Genomic DNA, 21,319 nt, shown 5'->3' with positions numbered 1-21,319 from the left:
ATGACCCTGGAGACGCCAAATCCCGCCAATATAAACATGGCGGCTAAGCCTGAGTAGCAAAAGTGCGCTGATGCCAGTGAAGTCATGTTCGAAATGGAGAGAGGCGTCTGGGCAGGGAGGGAGTAGTCTCGCGAGATCAAGGCTGGCGTCGGCTAGGCCCGGAAGCCTCGTCTGAAGGGGCGGGGGCGGAGGAGCGAGCGGGAGTCAGGCGAGAGTCCGCCTGCTGTCGCCTGCGTAAGCGGGGCAGCGACGCCGGGCGGCTACGCCGCGAAACCGGCGTAGGCGGCTTTGGAGAATCGGCGGGCTGCGCTGCGCCCGGGCTGGTCGCGGAGGGGGGAGGGGATGTCGGTCAGTGCGAGATCCGCTGCTGCTGAGGAGAGGAGCGTCAACAGCAGCACCATGGGTGAGTCTCAGCTTTGGGCCGCTGCGACTCAGGTTGGCGGCTCCGGACTTGGGGGGGCTCTGCGGCCGCCAGATCGAGCTGGGGAAACGCCTTCAGACGATGTGGGGAGCTGCGGCCGAAGGAGGTGGGGTGGGCCAGCGGCGGGCCCGGGGCGCGGTGGCGGCGGGCCCGGGGGGAGGGGAGAAAGCGGCGGTGACAGTTTGAATTGAATGTGAGGAGAGCAGAGGCGGCGGTATTTCCTGTGCCGCGGCCGACGGGCCGGGGGAGCGGGGAGACGTGACCAACGGCCTCGCCCGCCCCACCGAAGCGGCCCGAGCGGGGTCGTCTCCGCCCGGCCCGGCTTCCGCGGCCCTGTTTCCTCCGGTCCGCGGCCGCTGCACCCGCCGCGGAGCTCCCCTCGTGGGGAGTGGGCCTGGCGAGGAGGGTGGGGACGTGTGCGCGAGCCTGGCTGAGGGTGCTGTGTGGGCCGGCCCGCGAGGGTGGCGGCGGGGAGGGAGGAAGAAGGATGCAGCAGGCAGAAGCTGCGGTGGAGGCGGTGGAGGCTGCAGAGGCTCCGGCAGCCGTGTCGCCCCCTCGCTCCGCCTCCCCGCCTCTCGGGGTTTCCTTTCCCCAGGCGCGGCCCCGAAGGCCGGTGGATGGCGGGCGAGGCTTGAGTGCGGAGGCTAAGGAGCTGGTTTGCGCTTAATTTTTAGGAAAAAGAGGAAAGCGAAAGCCTGGGAAGGGCGCCCCCACCCCTCCCGAGGAGCGGAAAGGGTGGGAACGGGTCGCTGGAAAAGGGACGAGTTGGAAATACTGGTGATGTTTAAGGAAATTAATTTTTGAACATATTTCAGTATTTTCAGTTATTCTCTTCTGAAGCCTTTTCATTTCCTTTCCTCCCCCACGTATTGGAAAAAGAACAAGGCCATTTCATTCACATTTTCCACTCCTGAGTTCCATTTCATACTTGTGTATAGTAGGAAATAAGCAACTAAGGTTTTTTCTAACGCATTTCCATTTGCTAAGTTACATTTTCAGAGTGCACTGTTTCAGATCTTTTATTTATTTATTTTTTAATATAGTGGAGGGAAAGAATATTTAACGTCCAGGTGTTGGCTTAGTTACTGAAGTAACTGGTGAGTTTGTGGTTAAAGTTAAACTTTAAGATTTATTTTAGTTTTGTTACTTTGATGGGATGGAAGAATACCTTCCTGAGTGCCCTTGAGAATCTAAATGAACATATAATCTAGACTGAGAAGTATTTTACTTGTTTTATGTATTTACGTGAGGAGTATAGTCAGTTGTCGTCGTTTCCCACTCCCCAAGTATATAAAAGCAAGTTGAGGAAGAAACTTTTTAGGCATTAAGTGTACAGGTACAGATGAAATTTATGGAATCCTGATAGACTGAAAGATGACTTAGCAGGATAAAAATTATTAAGCTAGTTACTGCTGCCCGGATCCCTTATTCCTCCAAATAGCAAGAGAAGGGGCTGGGGAAAGCAGGAAACTGTCTTTCATCTCACCCAGCTGTTCAGTGGGTGGGGCTAGAGGAGATAGGGTTGAGTGGAACTATGAAATAAATGTGGAAGCCACATAGATGGTGTGTATGGTAGTAGTGTGTTATTCTGTGATGGGACAACATGGTGGAGCCAAGCTCTCCTGATATAGTTTTAAAAATATCATACACCCACTTAGGCTTGCAGAATGGAAGATCATAATTGATAATAGAAATTTATTTTTGTGTTTATATCAAATAGATTTTAATTTACAGAAAGGATATTTTTGTAATTTGGTTAAGAATTTTTGGTTTCTGGTTTTGATTTGGAGAAGGTTTTCAGTATATCAGCTACATGAAAGGTAGTGTTATCAATAGGTTGTTTCAGAAGTTCGTTGTAAAATTTGTTGCTTGCATTTGCACACTTTCCCACAGAAATAATCTTAAATAAGTGTATGCTAGAACTTCTGAGCTAGTCCATCACAGGGTAAGGCTCCTGACATGTTAGAGCGATTTAGAGGGTTAATGTTAACAACACAGACACACCGCGCACATAAAACTTGGGTAGGAGGAAGAGTTAGATCTGTGGTTTTCAAGGTCTCAGTAATGGGGGTGGTCAGGTGACATAGACTATTCAGAGTGAAGATAGTGGAGAGTAGGTTGGCTTCAGACTTCTTGTTGATGATACACATACTCACTATAGATTCTATTCTAGGAATTGCCAGTAGGGTACTGTTCTATGACTAAATTACCAGCTGAGGACCATGTCTTACATTCTGAGCTAATAAGCTCTCTGCAGTTTTTTGTTAGAGGGTGAAAAATTTTAACTTTAACATGTATGTATTTTACTGAATTTTGAGGCAAAACTAACTTTTTAAAAATGTGTGTGTTTTTCCTTGTAACTAAATCTGGACTGTAAATGACACTAAATTTATTGTGCCATGAAACTGATGTAGGAAAAAAATGTGTTTTTGAGTAGAATTGTAAGGTAGCATGATTATGGGTTACACTTGCCAGATGAGACCATAGTGTTAAATGTAGACTATTGGTCTCTACAGCAGTGTTTTGCAGACTGCAGGTTGAGGTCTGTTAGTGGGTTTTGAAACCAATTTCATGGACATGTAATGATTTTTAAAAAGTAGGAAAGAAAGAGAAGATAGCAGTACATTGCACTTAGCATGAATTTTAGGCAGGGTTAAATTTTGTTTTGTATGTATTGTGTATTGGGTTGGGTTATAACATTTTTATTAAGAATTGTAGTCAAAACTGGGAAAACACATGGGGGATGTGCAGCATGGATGGGTCAAGTCAGAGGTCTTTAAACATTATGGTATAGTGTGGAGATCTTGGTCTGAAAAGGAGGATATTAAGATTTTATTTATTTATTTATTTGAGAGAGGGAGAGAGAGAGCTCACAACAGAGCATGAGCATGAGGGAGAAGAGGGAGAAGCAGACTCCCCACTGAGCAGGGAGCCTATCATGGGGCTCGATTCCAGGACCCTGGGATCATAATCCGAGCTAAAAGTAGACACTTAACCAGCTGACCCACCCAGATGTGAGAAGTGAAGACTTTAAATGCTGTTAAGTCCATATGACTTTTTCTTATCTTGGATTTATTTATTCTGTGCTCCATACATGAAATGTGGTTAGAGAGATCTGGACAAGACCCAGAGAAACCGAAAGAAGATAGTATTGTTTAGGGCCTCTACTCTAGACTTTGTGTACACACACACACACACACATGTATATGTATACATATATAATTTATAATATACTAATAAAATTATCATTTTAAAAATTTAATTAATTATTATTTTTTGTCTTGTCCATTTACATCATCAGAAATCAAGAGAGCCAAGTTTTGGGCATGAGCCTGAGGGAAGGGGGCCAAGGAGGCAGCTTGGTTTGCTTTCAATGTTGAAGGCTTTACGCCAGACATATAGGTCCGTTTGATTTGTGCTGGTCCAGTCCGGTTCTCCAGAGGTAGTATTACATATAGGGATTTGAGTTCAAAGTGATAACAGACAAATATAGTATAATGATTAAGAATATGGGCTTTGGTGTGAAGCAGACATGAGTTTAAATCCTGGCATTGCTTACTAGATATATCAGTTAGGATGCAGTTAGGATACTGCTTTTCAAACTGACAAAGGACCTTTTCTTTCCTGTTTCTTTTGAAATTTCTAATCCATTGTTGACTGATACTATTGCAAAAACTACTGCAAATTTTTTTTTTAAATGAAGATGAATTTAAAGAAGGGGAAGTACAGTCTGAATGTTTTTTCAATCCCAACAGACAAATTTATTTTGCTATAAAAGTTTTCATTTCTGTTAAAATTTAGTTTCTATACTTCTGTGATATAATCCGATAAACAGTTCAGACTGGCTCACTGGTCCACACACCACATTTTAAATAGCACTGGGTTAGACTATGCTGCAGTAAGTAGCCCTAAAAAATCTAAGTGAAGGTAGCTAAAGATGAGGTTTTGCCTGTCATTCTAAAGTTTATGTACTTTATTGAGGCAAGTGTCTCTTAACTTCAAAAGTACCTTCAAAAGGCTGAGGAGAGTTAATAAGTATCCCCTGAGGCTGGGGAGAGTAAATAAGTAGGAGAGTAAATAAATAACCTTGAAGTTGTTTCTGTTCACATTATTTTGAATTAAAAAAAATCTTATTCATGTTACATTTACATTTTATTTGTTTGCCTTACATGCAGTGTAAAGAGGCTTTCTCCCTCCTTCTTCCCCACCAGTCTGGAAGTAAAAATTGATTTTCCTGAAGAGGTGACATGTAAATTCTGTTCTGTATACCTTTGGGGTCACAACTGAGTACTTTTGGTAGCTTCATTTGAGAGGGGAGGCTCCAGGTCAGAATTTTTCAAATTTGACACTATTGTAGTTTGGAGTTCTGTAATTGTTTGGGGGGCTTTTCTTTGCATTGTACAATGTTTATCAGCATCCCTGGCTTCTACCCACTAGATGCCAATAGCACTCTCCCAGTTGTGACAAAAAAAAATATGTTTGCAGGCCTTGCCAAATGTCATGGGGTGAGGGGGAGAGGAGAGAATCACCCCAGATTGAGAGCCACTGTGCCAGGTGATGGAGAAGCCTTTGAAGAATCATAGGAAACAGAAGAAGGAAGTCTTTCTTAATCAGCTAGTCCATAATTCTTCCTCTTAGAGCTCTCACTATATTTCTCAAAATTGGTAATCAGAATCACCTAGGTAGCGTGTGTGTGTGTGTGTATGTGTTCGTACGTAAGTTTATAATTTAATTCATGAATTTCTGTAAATGTGATCATTAGTTAACTGGATGCATAACATTATGCTAGGTCAGTATTTTCCATAGCATAATTGATAAACCTCATGCATCAGGATCAACCACAGCCTCTTGTTGAAAATGCGGATTAGTTCCCACCACACATGCAAAGATTCACAGTCTCTGAGAGGGTCCCAGGAATCTGCACTTTTTAAAATGCTTTCCAAATTAAGTAACTTTTTTGAGGTGAGGTATAGCTTTCATACAAAAAATGCACAGTTAAGTGTTCAGTTCATTGGATTTTGACAATTATATACACCTTGTAGCTTTTATTCCAATCAAGATAAAGAACATTTTTGGGGTGCCTGGGTGCTTTAATCCTTAAGTGTTTGACTCTTGGTTTTGACTCTGGTCATGATCTCAGGGTTGTCAGATTGCCCTGCAGAGGGCTCTGTGCTCAGCAAGGAGTCTGCTTGAGATTCTCTGCCTCTGCCTGCCCCCCTCAACGTGCTCTTGCTCTCTCAAATAAATAAAATAAATCATTTTTTTAAAGATAAATGACATTTCCATTACCCTAGCATTTCTTTCTTTTCTTTTCTTTTCTTTTTTAAGGTTTTATTTATTTATTTTGAGAGAGAGAGAGAGAGAGAAAGAGAAGGCATTGGGGGTGGGGAAGAGGCAGAGGAAGAGGGAGAAGCAGACTCCCAGCTAAGCTGGGAGCCCAGTGCAGAGCTTGATCCCAGGACCCTGAGATCATGACCTGAGCCTAAAGTAGATTCTTAACAGACTGAGACACCCAGGCACCCCCACCCTAGAGTTTCTTGTGCCCTTGTGCCATTATTGCTCTGCTGGCCTGATTTCTAATGTCCATCGGTGAGTTTTTAAAAAATTTTTTAAAAAAGAAACAGCTTCATTGAGTAAGATGTGATTCACAGGCAGTGGACTCATTTAAAGTGGTTTTTCTGGGTAGCTCTTTAAAGTCTTTCCCCCCTAACTTGTTTATTGTGAAAGATTTGAAATGTAAAGAAAACATGAAACTATAGTAAAATGATCATCTTGGTACTTTTAAAAGCATACAGATTGTAGTAGTCTTCCAGGGTTTCATAAGCAGTAGGCTTGGGATAAGGCCTTGATTGTTTTTCAGAATAATTAAAAGAATTTTTTCCAGTTTTACTTTGTAAAATATATTTGAAATATTCCTGCAGTGGCAATTTGAGATTTTTGTAAATGTAACAAATACTCAACTGCTAACAAAGTGTCAGACACTGCAAAATAGTAGCAATCAAGAAAGCTATGGCCCATGGCCTTATGGATGTTACTTAGTGTTTGTGTTTTCATTTCTGAAAGTGCTTTTTATTATGTGTGTTTTTTTAAAAAAGATTTTATTTATTTATTTGACACAGATTACAAGTAGGCAGAGCAGCAGGCAAAGAGAGGGGGAAGCAGGCTCCCTGCTGAGCAGAGAGCCCGAAGTGGGGCTTGATCCCAGGACCCTGAGATCATGACTGAGCGGAAGGCAGAGGCTTAACCCACTGAGCCACCCAGACGCCCCGCTGGGGGTGTTCATATTGTCAAATAGGTAACACAATCACTTGGTTCAGAGTTCAGAAGGTTAAAAAGAGATATGTAGTGAAAGCTTTCTATTCCTATCCTCAAGTAACCCAGTTTCCTCCTCAGGCAACCCATTTAACAGTTTCTTTTATGTTTCTTCTGGAGGTGATTTTTACATATACAAGCAAAAAAAAACATACCTCCCTCCTTTCCCCACCCATGATAACATCAGACACACATTCTTCCTCACCTTTTAATTTTTCCCACTTAGTGTATCTTAGGTTATTCCATATCAGTACATGAAGAGCATTCTTATTCTTTTATATAGCTGTATAATCCCATTATAGGTAGGCTATGATTTAACATGTCCCTTTCTGATAAGACATTCATTTTCAGTATTTTGCTATTATAAACTATATGAGTAACTTGGGACATTGATTATTTCACATGTGTTGGTAAATCAGAGCTCCTGAACCCTTTGACACAAGACATTATCAGATAAAGTTGTAGTATTGATGTTAAGTCATTACTAGCTTAGGACTTCACCACTCAAGTTAATTCATTAGCAAACATGTCTTGTGCCTTGTGCTGTGTGATGGGCACTGGTGATACTGAGTTAAGTGCTGTGACAGTCGAGATAGAAGGTGATTAAGAGCTTAAGTTCTGGAGTTAGACCTGGATTCGCATGTCTAAATCTTAACTGAATCTTGGGCAAATAACAGAATTTTGCCTTCTCTTCTGTAAAGTGGGAATCACAAAGTTATTAGATAATTAAATGAGAATTAGATGATAACGTGGCAAGTTCTTAGCCTCATATAGTGAGCAGATGGTAGCTTTAAAAAAAAAAAGTTACCATGGGGCGCCTGGGTGGCTTAGTCAGTTGAACATCTGACTCTTGGTTTCCACTTGGGTCTCAGAGTCATGGGATTGGTCCCTGTGTTGTCGGACTCTGTGCTGATCTCCAAGTCTACTTGAGGTTCTCTTTCCCTCTCCCTCCCACTTGTGTTCCTTCTCTCTCTCTTTCTCTAAAAGAAATGAATAAATCTTAAAAAAAAAAAAAAGTTATCAGACTATATGGCCATTATTTATTTTTCTGCCTTTATTTTTAAGTTTCTTAAAGTCAAGGATTGTGTTTTGTTCACTTATCCCTACCTGGCATTTACTTAGTAAATCATTTGTGATATAATTTAAAGGTATGTAGAGCATACAGTGAAAATATAGAGCAGGATACCTTTTCTAAATTGGAAAAGGTAAATCTTTAAAGGTAAATAGGAGTGATTAGACAGAGGAGGAGGAAGGATATTTATTGTAGGCTGAGAACTCGTGGTAATTTATGGAACTAGACTCATAAGTAGAGATCTGGTGTCCTGTACTGAGTATTTAAAAAAAAAAAATCTTTATTGAAGGATTTTAAAAGAAGAATGGTAACCATGAACATCATGATGGTAATTGCAGTAGGAATAGCTAGAACACCAAGGTGGGGCCAGTGAATTGAGGGAGGTTAACAAAGCAGTCTTAGGACTAAAATATGAAGGACAAGGGCACCTGGGTGGCTCAGTCGGTTAAGCATCTGTCTTTGGCTTGGGTCATGATCCCAGGATCCTGGGATCAAGCACCATGTCAGATCTCTGCTCATTGGGGAATCTGCTGCTCTCTGCCCACTCCCTTCCTGTCGCATACTTACCGCTCTCAAATGCATAAATAAAATCCTTTAAAAAAAATAAAAAAAAGAGATGAAGGACAGAACTAGAATAGTGTCAAAGGACATGAAGTGTAGGGGATGGTTGTGAGGGGATGTTGGTGGGGAGTAATGAATCCAGTGTCTGAACCTGAGTACATGGGTGATTAGTAGGTATCATATATTGAAAGAGGTAATTTAGAACATGAAATTGAGAGGACTGGAGAACATCTAAGTCTGCATGTCTGGTAATCTTAATACTAGGAGAGACCTTTAGGATGGGAAACAAAAATTTTAAGATTATTGTGAATTTATTCATTTGTGCTTTGAGTTTTTATATTTACTAATGAAATCCACCATATTGATCAAAAGCTATACTGTAGTCTGGTTAATAAATTTGTTGGTACTTTTTTTTTTTTTCTTTTTTAAGAGTTGGGGAGAGGGACAGAGGTAAAGGGAGAGAGAGAATCTTAAGCAGGCTCCACCGCCTGTGGAGAACTATTGCAGGGCTGGATCTTAAAACCCTGATATCATGACCTGAGTGGAATAGTTGGATGATTAACCGACTGAGCCACCCAGGCACTCCTTTTGATACTATTTTTTTAAGACTTGGTATTTGTGGTTTGGTGAGCAGTGTTGAAGGAAATTGGAATAAAATGATTTGTGTGAAACTTCAGTGTCCTTCAAAGTTAGACAGACTGAGGTCATCAATTTCTTAAGTACTACTAACATGTTTACTTATTTAAACTTTCTACTGTTGTATTTCATAGCATAAGCTCTTTCACATTAAGGGTCACACTAGTGTTTCTTTACATGAGTAACATTTTGTATCCTTAATGTTCAAATTGTTCTATACAGATTATAATTAGTTTTTTTCTTTATGGGGAAGATTCTGGTTGGTGTTGTTAATTTCAGAGACTACTGTAAATACTTTGTGTGAGATCATTATTTGTGTAAGAGGAGGCAGAATCTTCATAGTAATTTTATCTTAGTGCTTTCTGTTTATGCTATTATTAAAGTAACCAGGGTAATACATGTAGCATTGTAAAAATTTGTTACATGTAGCATTCTGGGATGTGAGGTGATCTATATAAAGAAATTTTTTTTAGTAATGAATGAATCATTTTTAATTTTAAGAAGTTTTAATAGAGATGCTTAGTTGATCTTATGATGAATTTGAACAAATTAACCAGGAGGAAAAAAACCATTAAATTATTTCAATTGCTGATGGTTAATTTTTGTTCTTTCTTAATTATATATATTTTTTCATGGTTTTAATTAGTGGTATATTAGTGATTAGTGGTTCTTAACGCTGGTCAGACATTGAAAACACTTTCAGTGCTTAACACCTTTGGAAGCTTAGTTCACTATGAGGTGGGGCTCAGAAATTTGCATTTTAAGTATTTTAGATAATTTTGATCAGCAACCAGAGTTGATAAGCTCTGGTGTGAATTATATATTATGAGGTAATATAAATAAAAGTACTCTGTAAACTCTTAAATTTTATACAAAACCAGGATATTATTCACTTACTATTTAATATAGTTTTTGGTATATTATTTGACATAGTATTTTGGTAGATTAATCTATATGCAGGTTATTTTAATATGTATTTAGTGTTCCAATGTTGATATCCTGATTTGTACAGCTATTTTGTTATTTTGAGACATTTTGTAGTTTCAATATTTTAGAATTGTAAGCATTACTTTAAAGAATATCTTTAAAGATTTTTATTAATTGATTTGACAGACAGAGATCACAAGTAGGCAGAGAGGCAGGCAGAGAGAGAGGGAGGGAAGCAGGCTCCCCGCTGAGCAGAGAGCCCCATGTGGGGCTGGATCCCAGGACCCTGGGACCATGACCTGAGCTGAAGGCAGAGGCTTTAATCCACTGAGGCACCCAGGTGCCCCAAGAATATCTTTAAATAGACCTCTTCTGCCTTCCTGTTATTTTCCTTGTTAGTTCAGTCCCTTAAACTTGTTTTCATTTACATTTCTAACATTATTGGAGAGAGGTATTTGTTATGTATAAACTGATTGGCTTCCCCGCTTTCAGTGGAATATACTGAACTTGTGAATGTCACCTTCAGGAACATTTGATTTTATGCTCTGAGTTAGGGGGCTATTAAATAATGCAATATGTGAGTAGTTTTTTTTTTTTTAACAATGTATAGCTTTTCACCTGTTTCTCTCATGGATATACCTACCTTCTTTCCTTGAAGTCTGTAGCTATCTAGTTTACTGTTACAAATCTCTGTGTTTTAGTTGCTCAGTTTTTATTTCTTGGTTCATTTCTTTATTGAAGGTCTGCTATCTGTTAAGCATTAAGTTAGATTTCCATTTCTGGCTCCCAGCTATATTCTGTAGAATTGATATGCTGAGTGGAAAGGCAAGAAATTTATGTGGAAGTGATTCCTGTTCAATAGGTATTTAAAATAATGTGCAAATAGAAAAGAAGTGCAAAAGTTCTTTATATAGTTACTGTATGATTTGCAAAGACCTTACTTCTCAAAGGACGCCTTGTAGTCTGTTCGTTTTCTTGTTGCTGAGAAGGGTAAATTGAGTAAGTATTTGTCTAGTGTAAGTTTGGAGACATGAGAACTTCGCAGGAAGGGATGAAATTGGTGATCCTAGATAGAACTGTAGTCAGTCCTGTTTTGGGATTTGTGTTAGAATATTAAAGTTGATCTAATCCAATACGACTAGGAGTTACTTTATGAGATGCTTAATTCATCTGTGAGTTAGAAAGATAACTGGAATGACTTAACTGGCAAGAGGACCCATCAAAAATACTTAAATTTTTGTTTGACCATGGTGCTGTGCTGTTAAAATGATAATTACACAGATGTAATTTTTTTTTTCGAATTTTGGAATAATTTTAGACTTGTTGAAAGGTTGCAGCCCCTAACTTCTTGAAAATTAAATATTTCGTCAACGTGGAGGAAATGCAGAAACAATACCACAAACATGCAAATACAACATGATATATGAGGTAAATGCACCGGTAGCAGTAGTGCTGGCCAGGACTAAGGGAATTAAGAAAGCAGGTTTATGCTTGATAGAAAAACCTTTAATTGAAATCTTTGTTGAAAGTGTTTGGGTAGGGCTGGGAGGGTCTATTGTTTTTTAATTGAAGGATGGGTATTCTAAGTATAGTTAGTCATTAGTGGATTCCATGTAACAAATTAAAAGCATGATTCTTATCCCCTACTTCTAGACTGTGGCCTGGGTATCTGTTTTTATCAAGCTCCCCAGATGTTTCAGATTACAGCCAAGTTTGGGAATCACTTATCTGTAAGATAAAAGTCCAGAGTCCTAGGGACGCCTGGGTGGCTCAGTGGGTTAAGCCGCTGCCTTCAGCTCAGGTCATGGTCTCCGGGTCCTGGGATCGAGTCCCGCGTCGGGCTCTCTGCTCGGAGGGGGGCCTGCTTCCCTTCCTCTCTCTCTGTGATCTCTTCCCTTCCTCTCTCCTACTGTGATCTCTCTCTGTCAAATAAATAAATAAATAAAATCTTTAAAAAAAAAAAAAAAAAAGTCCAGAGTCCTTAATAATAGCTGTCATCTATTGCACAACCACTTCAATGACCATCATTTATTATACTCATTGTATGTGAAGTGCCAAATATTTCATATATACCTTGCAACAATCTCGCAAAGATTTATCCTGGTCTAAGGCTCAGAAAGATTAATTTACCCACCAGAGTGTATTTCTAAGTTACAGCAGGTATTGGAATTCAGATTTCTTGCTGTATTTATAATGCTTTATTATTCTCTTATGTGTTCTGTCATTAAAAATTTAGGCAGTCATTTTGAGATATCCTTGGTTGGACTTTTTTCTTCTACCCAGGTTGAGTCATACTCTTCGTATTTTTGCCTCTCCTTATGCTGTTCTTAGCTACCTTGAAGTCCCATCCATCCATTAAGGAAGGTCCAGCTAAAAACTACTCATTCAGGGAACCTTTTCCCAGTTATCTGAGTCTTCGATGATCCTTCCCTTTTCTTGAACTCATAGAAGATATGCTTTTAGTAGGTAATAGCACAGTCAACTTTTTATGTATTATCAGTTATTGTTCATGTTTAATAGTATATTGTTAGGGTAATATTTGCAGTATTGTCATGTGTGGCATGCTTTTTTGAGCTCCCTACTGCTCTTTAGCTTTATTGTATATATAGTACTGATCTTGAATAGAATTCTTTTTTATAATGAAATGTAAGTTGAAGGCTTTGGTTATGGGTTAAAGTTAGAATTTGTAGTTTTGAGATATCATATTATTTGGTTACTTCAGTAGCTCATTAAAGCAGACTTAAAATCTTTGGTTTTAGAGTAAATTTTTAAACGTACAGATATATTTATCATAATTTATGAATAATTTCAACAGCAGTATAATTTGGTTTGCAGTACAATTTTTTTTAAAGGTTTATTTGAGAGAGCACAGTTGGGGAAGGGCAGAGGGAGAGAGAGAATCTCAAGCAGACTCTTCACGGAGCATGGAGCCAGCAGCCTCAGGGCTTGATTCCAAGAACCTGAGATCATGACCTGAGCTGAAATCAGGAGTCTGATGGTCAACTAACTGAGCCACCCCGGCAATACAATTTTTAGAAAGTACTTTCTTAGAAACTATATTACTCTGCTAGGGCTGTCATACCACAGATTGGGTGAATATCACAGATTGGGTGGTTCAAACAACAGACTTTTATTTTCTCACAGTTCTGGAGGCTTGAAGTCCAAGGTCAGGGTGTGATCAGGTTTGGTTTCTTGTGAACGGGTTCTTCCTGGCTTGTAGACAGCTGCCTTAAGAGTGTGTCCTCACACATGGCATTTCCTATGTTCATGGAGAGTGAGTGAGATGCCTTAGGTGTCTGTTCCTCTTTTTATAAGGGCAGCGATTGGATGTGATTGAGGCTCTACTGTAAGGACCTCCTCCTTTAACCTCAATTACTTCTTTAAATGCCTTATCTTCAAATATAGTCACATCCTCATTAGAACTTCAACATATTAACACATTAGAACTTCAACATATTAACACAATAGAACTTCAACATATTAACACAATAGAATCCATAAGATGAATTGATTTTCTATGAATTGATTTTGTAATGTAGATAAGCTATAGAAAAATTTTTATAAAATGGATAATATTTTTATTGATTTCTTTTTATGAGGTAGGCAATACTAGGATGAATATCAGTTAAACATTTTGTAAGTCATGGCATTTGATATTCTGACGAGAGATGTCTTTGATGTCTTTTAAGAAGCTAGTTTGGGAGAGAGATACTGAAAAAATTGGAATTCTTTAATGAAATTGCTATGTTGTGTTCAGAGTGAATTCTAGTAAAATACAGAGTTTGTGTGTGTGTGTATGTCTGTCATGAATGTACAAAGCACAGTAGTGACTGATTAAAATGGAGTAAACTTAATCCTATGAAAATTTTGAGTATGTTCTTGATACTTCTGTTATTCTTTTGATATTTTTACAAGATCTTAGGATTGGAAGATGTATCAAGTTGCTTAATCTAATTATGCAGAAAATGCTCTAATTTGCTCTGCAGCATACCTGTCAAGTGGCTGTCTAATACTGCCCTGTCCAATTTTGTAACCATGAATATACATAGCTGCTGAGCACTTAAAATGTGTCTAGTCTGAATTGAGATTTGATATAAGGGTAAAATACACAGAGGATTTTGAAAAGACTTACTTTGAAAAAAAATATAAAGTCTTATTTTTGTATTGATTGTATATTGAAATGTGTTGAGTGTACAGAGTTAAAGAAAATATATTATTACAATTAATTTTACTTGATTCCTTTTCTTTTTTTAAATGTGGCTACTGGAAAATTTAAAATTGCATATGTGGCTTGTGTTTTGTTTCTAATGGATGGAGCTTAATTTAGCCTGTGTTAGAAACTCACTGCCTTTGACAAAGCACATTTCATCTTTGAATAGCTGAGACCATTAATTGTTTTTTTCCTGTTTGTGTATATCTGAAGTCTGTCTTTTATATTTGTATTCAGAAGTGCTCACTTACTCCTTGAGACTAAGAAAATAAGTCTAATTTCTCTTTTTAATATTACTACTTAATAGTCTGAACATAACTTTCTCTGAGTCTTTTGTAGAGACTTTAAGTCTTTATATTTCCTTTATGACAGGGGGTTGTATCCCTCCAACCATTGTTGTTAATCCCCTCTGAACTATCTCCATTTGGTACATATCCCTGCTGACACCAGAAACTGAATATCTTTTGTTCTTAAAATTATAGATCAGAATAAATCTTTGTCTTGTATTTGCTGTATAAACTGTTAATGAGTTAAACTACCTTTTAGGGTGACTTTTAATTTCTTATTGACTTACAGGGCATGTCAACTAAGATTTTCTACTTTTTCCTCCCGAGCTGCTGTTTTATCTTGCTTCTTCAGCACTTTTTTTTTTTTTTTTTTTTTTTTTTAAGAGGAGCTTGTTGATTGAGAGGTGAAATGTGTTCCACCACTGACTTCTTATTTTGTAGTCCCATTTTATAGTTCTGAACTAATCTGAGGCTTTGTCTTCAGATTTCAGTTCAGGGTGGTGAAAAAGGACATGGTTTGTATACACATATTGCCATATTAAACTTCATTTGGATTTTGAGTGTGTCATATAAAGTATTTGGTGTCTTTTTCACTTTTTTTCATATGCAGGTTTGATAGTATGTTTTCATCTAGGGTTAGAATAACGTTCTGGGTTTAATTAAGGATGGATCCTTGTGGTGTATAATTATGCTGAGTTGACATACTTCTAATCAGCTATTAATCCACCTTATTTTATTAGTATTCCAGACTTTGTTTCTCTGCCTTGCTGAAGTTCACATCATGATTGAAATCTTGCAAGAATTATTTCCTATAATTTCTTCCTTTGCATTCTAATAAACTTGTCAGAAATGGAAAATTTAAAAAAAATTTGACTTACCTATAAAAAATAAAAATGCATACTGTCTTGTGGTCAACATTACTTTTCTATCTATGTGATCTTTAGTTTTTTGTTTTAATGGAAATGCTTTAAGTTCTTTAGTAATAACTTGGAAAATAGAAGGTAGTATAAAACCAAGTTACTTCTATGTCCCATTAGCAAAATATAACCTACGTTGAAATTTGGATATATTTTCTTTTTGGCTTTTTTTCTTTGTAACTTTTAAAAGAGCTGTAATGATGGTGGCACATAATTACAGTTCTTTTGGGTAAATACTTAGGCTAAGTATTTAGCTACTTAGTACTTAGGCTAAGTATTGGTAGATCTGTGCTTAACTTTTAAAGAAATTGCCAAACTGTTTACCAACTTAGTTGTAACATTTTACGTTCCTGTCAATAGTACATAAGAACAGTTGCTTTAAATACTCAGCAACACTTGGGATGGTCACTGTTATTCATTTTAGTCACACTAGTAAAATTGGAAATACTTCATTGTGATTATAATTTGCATTTTCCTGCTGACTCATAATTTTGAGGGTCATGTGCTTATTTGCCATCCATAGGTTTTTGGAAGTCTTGTCCATTTTTAAGTTGGGTTGTTTGTCTTACTGAGTCGCATATTTTAGGGACTAGTCCTTTGTTGAACTATTCAAATAATGTATTTCTCATTGCACTTTTTGTCCATTGTCAATTTTTGCCTGTCACAGTTACTACTGTGCTATTAGCTTTAATAATGATTTTCTGTTTCTGTTATCTACATTTTTAAATCTTTTTTTAAAAAAGATTTTATTTATTTATTTGACAGAGAGAGATCATAAGTAGACGTAGAGAGAGGCAGGCAGAGAGAGAGAGGGAGAGGGAATCAGGCTCCCGGCTGATCAGAGAGCCCGATGCGGGACTCGATCCCAGGACCCTGAGATCATGACCTGAGCTGAAGGCAGCAGCTTAACCCATTGAGCCACCCAGGCGCCCCTGTTATCTACATTTTAAAATTAAAATTCTTTTGTAAGAGGCACCTTGGTGGCTCAGTGGGTTAAAGCCTCTGCCTTCTGCTTGGGTCATGGTCCCGGGTTCTGGGATCGAATCCCGCATCGGGTTCTCTGCTCAGTGAGGAGCCTGCTTTCCCCTCTCTCTCTGTCTGCTTCTCTGCCTACTTGTGATCTCTGTCAAATAAATAAATAAAATCTTAAAAAAAAGAATTCTTTTGTAAGAAAGAGCTATTGTGTCTCATGTTCATTTATTCAGATATTTATTTATATTGGTATAGGCATATAAAATTAACTTTATCAGTTGTGTTGCTCATTGTCTTGGATGTGACCATTGGGGGCTCTTTTAATTTGGCTCCCATTCATCCTTTCAACATGCCTTATCAGTTTTTGGGAGCACTTTCTTACTTTCTGGTTCATCTTGTATTTTTCCTGCCTAAGTTCTGGAATCAATCATTTTTCCAAAGAGCACCAAGTTTCTTTTATTTGAGAATAGTATTTAGAAACCAAGATTTGAGGACTGGAAGTATTCATCGCTATTAGGGTGTCATTGCTTCTAGGTGTTTGGAGCAGATAGATCTAGGAAATTGTATATTTATATATATTTATACATCCATATTTGTATGTATATGTATACTAAAAACCATGAATTCATACTGATAAACCAATTCTTTTATAGTTCTGAGCTAATCTGATACTATTGTCTTCAGGTTCCAGAAACCCTGCACTAACACTAGGTTCAGTCTAGCCTCTTTTTTCCCCGTACTTGTGATTCCTTTCTCCCAACAGTGAACAACCTGGCTCTCATCCACAATTTATTACGTATTTGCTAATTCTGGTATATATATAACTGTAGTTTTAGGATTGCTTTTATAGATATACTTACTAGAGTAGTATCTGTATATACTTTTTTTTTTGTTTTTAAACTATCCAGTCAAAATACTGTTTTCCAAAGTTATTTGTGGTCTTTCTTCCTTACCATGTTCAGTGGAGTTATGTTATTCACTTGAAATAAAGTTTGTTTTCATTTGTTAACTATTTCAAGTCCCTTTTGAACTCTATTCACATCTTGGCTGATTTGGGTTATTTTTTATTGGGATATGTGAAACATTACTATGGTGTCAACAGTCAGCGCTATAAAACAGTATGTCCAGAAGTATTCATCTCACCTTTGATCTCTTACTCTGTTCTCCATCCCCCTTCTTGTCACTTTTCCACCCATCTTTGTGGGTAACCAATGTCAGTAGTTTCTGGTTTAGTTTCTTTCTGTCTTTTTTTTTTTTTTTTTCTTAAAGATTTTATTTATTTGACAGAGAGAGAGAGGGATGACAAGTAGGCAGAGAGGCAGGCAGAGAGACAGAGGGGGAAGCAGGCTCCCTGCCTCTGAGCAGAGAGCCCGATGCGGGACTTGATCCCAGGACCCTGAGATCATGACCTGAGCTGAAGGCAGAGGCTTAACCCACTGAGCCACCCAGGCGCCCCTTCTTTCTGTCTTTTTACAAAAATGATGTATGTGTAAGAAAGGAAATATACAAGCTATATGTGAAAGGTAATGTCTTGTAGATACTACATACCTGCTTTTATACTTTTTGAGATGTAATTCATATGTGCCATAGAATTTGCCCCTTTAAATTGTACAGTTCTGTTGTTTTTGTTATATTCATAGAGCCATCCCAGTTTTTAATTTTAGGATATTTTCATTAGCTCAGAAGGAAACCCTGTCTGCTGTTGCTCTGCTCCTTCTGCTTTGTAGGTCTTGGCAACCACTAATCTGTTTTTCATCTCTATAGATTTGCCTGTTGTGAGCATTTCATATATAAATGGAATCATACAGTATTTGATATTTTATGACTAGCTTCTTTCTCTTTTCAAGATGCATCCATGTTATAGTATATATTAGTACTTTGTTCCTTTTTATTGTTGAACAATATTTCATTATTTTGATAACACTATATTTTGTTTATCCATTCACCCGTTGGTGACTATTTGGGTTCTTTCTACTTTTTGGCTATTGTGAATAATGCTGTTGTACACATTTAAGTACAGGTTTTTGTGTGGACTTATGCTTTTGGTTTTCTTGGATGTATATCTAGGAGTGGAATTGCTGGATCAAAGGATAACTGTATGTTAATTTTCTGAAGAACTATCAGACTCTTTGCCAAAGTAGCTGTGGTATATTACATTTCCACCAGCAATGTATGAGGGTTTTGGTTTCTTCACATCTGTCTACACTTGACATTGTTTGTCTTTTTAAATTATCTTAGTAGCTATGAGGTGCTGTCATTGTGGTTTTATTTTATATTTCTCTAATGACTAATGATGTTAAGCATCTTCTTGTGTATTTACTGGCAACTTCTATAAATCTTCTTTGGAAGAATGTCTGTTTGAGTGCTTTATTCAATTTTTAATCAGGTTATTTGCCTTTTTATTTAGTTGTAAGAATTCCTTACATGTTCTGGATGTAAGTCCAAAATAGACTGGGATAGATGATTTACAAAAATATTTTCTGCCATTCCATGGGTTGTCTTCACTTTGGAAGTGAAGTATTGACAGTATTCTATGAAGCACTTTTTAAATTCTGATGAAGTCCAGTTTACCTTTTTTTATTGCTGTTATTTTTTGTGTCATATTCAAGAAGCCATTCCTAATTCAAGATCATGAAGATTTACTACTGTTTCCTTCTAAGAGTTTTATAGATCTAGATCTTATAAATATTTAGGTCTTTAATGCATTTTGAATTTACTTTTGTACATTGTGTGAGGTGGGTACCCATTTTCTTTCTTTTGTATATAAATATCCAGTAGTCCTAGCATCTTTTATTGAAAAAAATTTTTCTATTAAGTTGTCTTGGCAACCTTGTGGAAGAGTTGACCGTAAAATGTAAGGGCATATTTCTACCATTGATTTGTACATCTCTTCATAGTTGTACTACACTGATTTGAGGACTATAACTTTGTAAATGAGTTTTGAGACTAGGAAGTGTGACTCCTCTAGCTTTGTATGGTTTCAAGATTGTTTGGGTATTTGTCTCTTGAATTTCCACATGATTTAGAGATTATTGTTAGTTTTTGCAAAAGGACCTTGATACACATGGCTTTGTGTATCAATTTGGGGAGTATTGCCATCTGAACAAAATTGTCTTCTAATCTATGAATGGACAATAGCTTTCATTTACTTAATCTTTAGTATTTTTAGCCAGTGTTTCGTAGTTTTCAGTGTACAATGTTTGCTCTTTTATTAGATTTATTCTTAAGTATTTTTTTATGGTATTACAAATGATTTTTTTTTTTAGTTTCATTTTCTGTTGCTTTTTGCTCGCATATAGAAATATAGTAAGTTTTTGTTGATCTTGTTTCTTACAACTATTAGTTTGTGGTGTGTGGATGTGTGTTTCAGTGGATTCGCTAAGGTATTTTATTTATAAGATCATGTTATCTGTGAATAGAGATAGTTTTACTTCTTTCCGGTTTGGTTGTCTTTTATATCTTTTTCTTGCTGAGTACCTTGGCCTGAACCTTCAGAACAGTGTTGAGTAGAAGTGGCACTAGACATCACTGTCTTGTTCCTGAACAGTGAAAGCATTTAGTCTTTGACTACTCAGTATGATGTTAGCTCTGGGTTTTTCTTAGATACACTTTATGAGCTTGAGGAAGTTCCCTTTTTATGCCTTGTTTGTTAAGTGTGTTTATCTTGAAAGAGTGTTGGATTTTTGGTCAAGTGCTTTTTCTGTGTCTATGATGGTCATGTGTTTTTTTTTTCTTCTTTTTTTAAGATTTTATTTATTTAAGAGAGAGAGAGCATGATGGAGGGAGGGTCAGAGGGAGAAGCAGACTCTCTGCTGAGCAGGGAGCCTGATGTGGGACTCGATCCTGGTGTTCCAGGATGATAACACGAGCGGAAGACAGTCACTTGATCAGCTGAGCCACCCAGGCACCTGATCATGTGTTTTTCTTGTTGTTGGTTAGTTAATACGGTATATTACATTGGTTAATTTTCATATGTAGAACCAATCAGTAGATGAATTCCGGTGGTCATGGTGTATACTTTTTTTTTTTTTTTTTTTTATTGTTGGTTTTGTTTTGCCAGTATTTTGTTGATGGTTTTTGCATGTATGTAAGGGGCATTTGTCTGTTGTTGTTTTTTGATGTGTTTGTCTGATTTGGTATCAGGGTAAAACGGGGCAGTGTTTTACCTCTTCTGTCCTCTTCTGTTTCTTGGATTACTTTGTAAAGGATTGGGTAGTCTTTAAACATTTGATAGAATTCACTAGTGGAAACATTTGGACTTGGCTTTTTTGGGGGGGAAGGTTTTTGGTTACTAATGTAATTTATTTATTTTTATTTTTATTTTTAAAAAGATTTTACTTGAGAGAGAGAGTGAGAGAGGAGTAAGGGGCAGAAGGAGAAGCAGACTCCCTGCTGAGCAGGGAGCCTGATGCAGGGCTTGATCTTGGGACTCTGGGATCATGACCTGAGCTGATGGCAGATGCCTAACTGACCGCGCCACCCAGGCACCCCTGTAATTTCTTTGTTTCTTATAGGACTTAAGATTTTTTCTTCTTGAGCCAGTTTAGGGTAGTTTATGTCTTTGTAGGAATTTTTTCATTTCTTGAGGTTATCTACTTTGTTGGCATACACTTATTCAGAGGTTTCTTTATAGTCTTTTTTGTTTCTGTAAAGTTAGTAGTGAATTTTCCTCTTTCATTCTGAATTTCATTATTGAGAGTTTTCGGTTTTTTTCTTGATTAGTCTTTGCTAAGGTTTGTCACATTTACTTCTTTTCAATGAGCCAACTTATGCTTTGGTTTATTTTCTGTATTATGTTTGAAATATATTTTACTTCTGCTCTAGTCTTTATTTTTGTTTGGTTTGCATCTAGTTTGCTCTTTTTTTAGTTTCTTGAGATAAGGGTTTGGTAGTTGATTTGAGATCTTCTCTCTTTAGCATAGGTATTTACCGCTATAACTTTTCCTCTAAGCCCTGAATTAGCTGCATTCAGTAAGTTTTGGTATGTTGTGCTTTTTTAAAATT

General features: G+C 37.5%; 1 protein-coding gene across 1 annotated transcript in view; it reads left to right on the top strand.

Annotated features, from left to right (window-relative positions):
- Window positions 1–225: 225 nt before the first annotated feature.
- The window catches only part of SEPTIN7 (septin 7), a 109,850-nt gene continuing 88,756 nt past the window's right edge, over window positions 226–21,319 (top strand). The window contains exon 1 of the mRNA XM_059396580.1: window positions 226–403. Within this exon, the coding sequence (XP_059252563.1) occupies window positions 343–403 (61 nt within the window). The 5' untranslated portion in view covers window positions 226–342. The remainder of the gene's footprint in view (window positions 404–21,319) is intronic.

Source organism: Mustela nigripes, chromosome 4, assembly GCF_022355385.1.
Source record: "Mustela nigripes isolate SB6536 chromosome 4, MUSNIG.SB6536, whole genome shotgun sequence".
Lineage (NCBI taxonomy): Eukaryota > Metazoa > Chordata > Mammalia > Carnivora > Mustelidae > Mustela > Mustela nigripes.
Note: the sequence above shows the minus strand (reverse complement) of the source record. Positions and strands in the feature narration are given on the sequence as shown.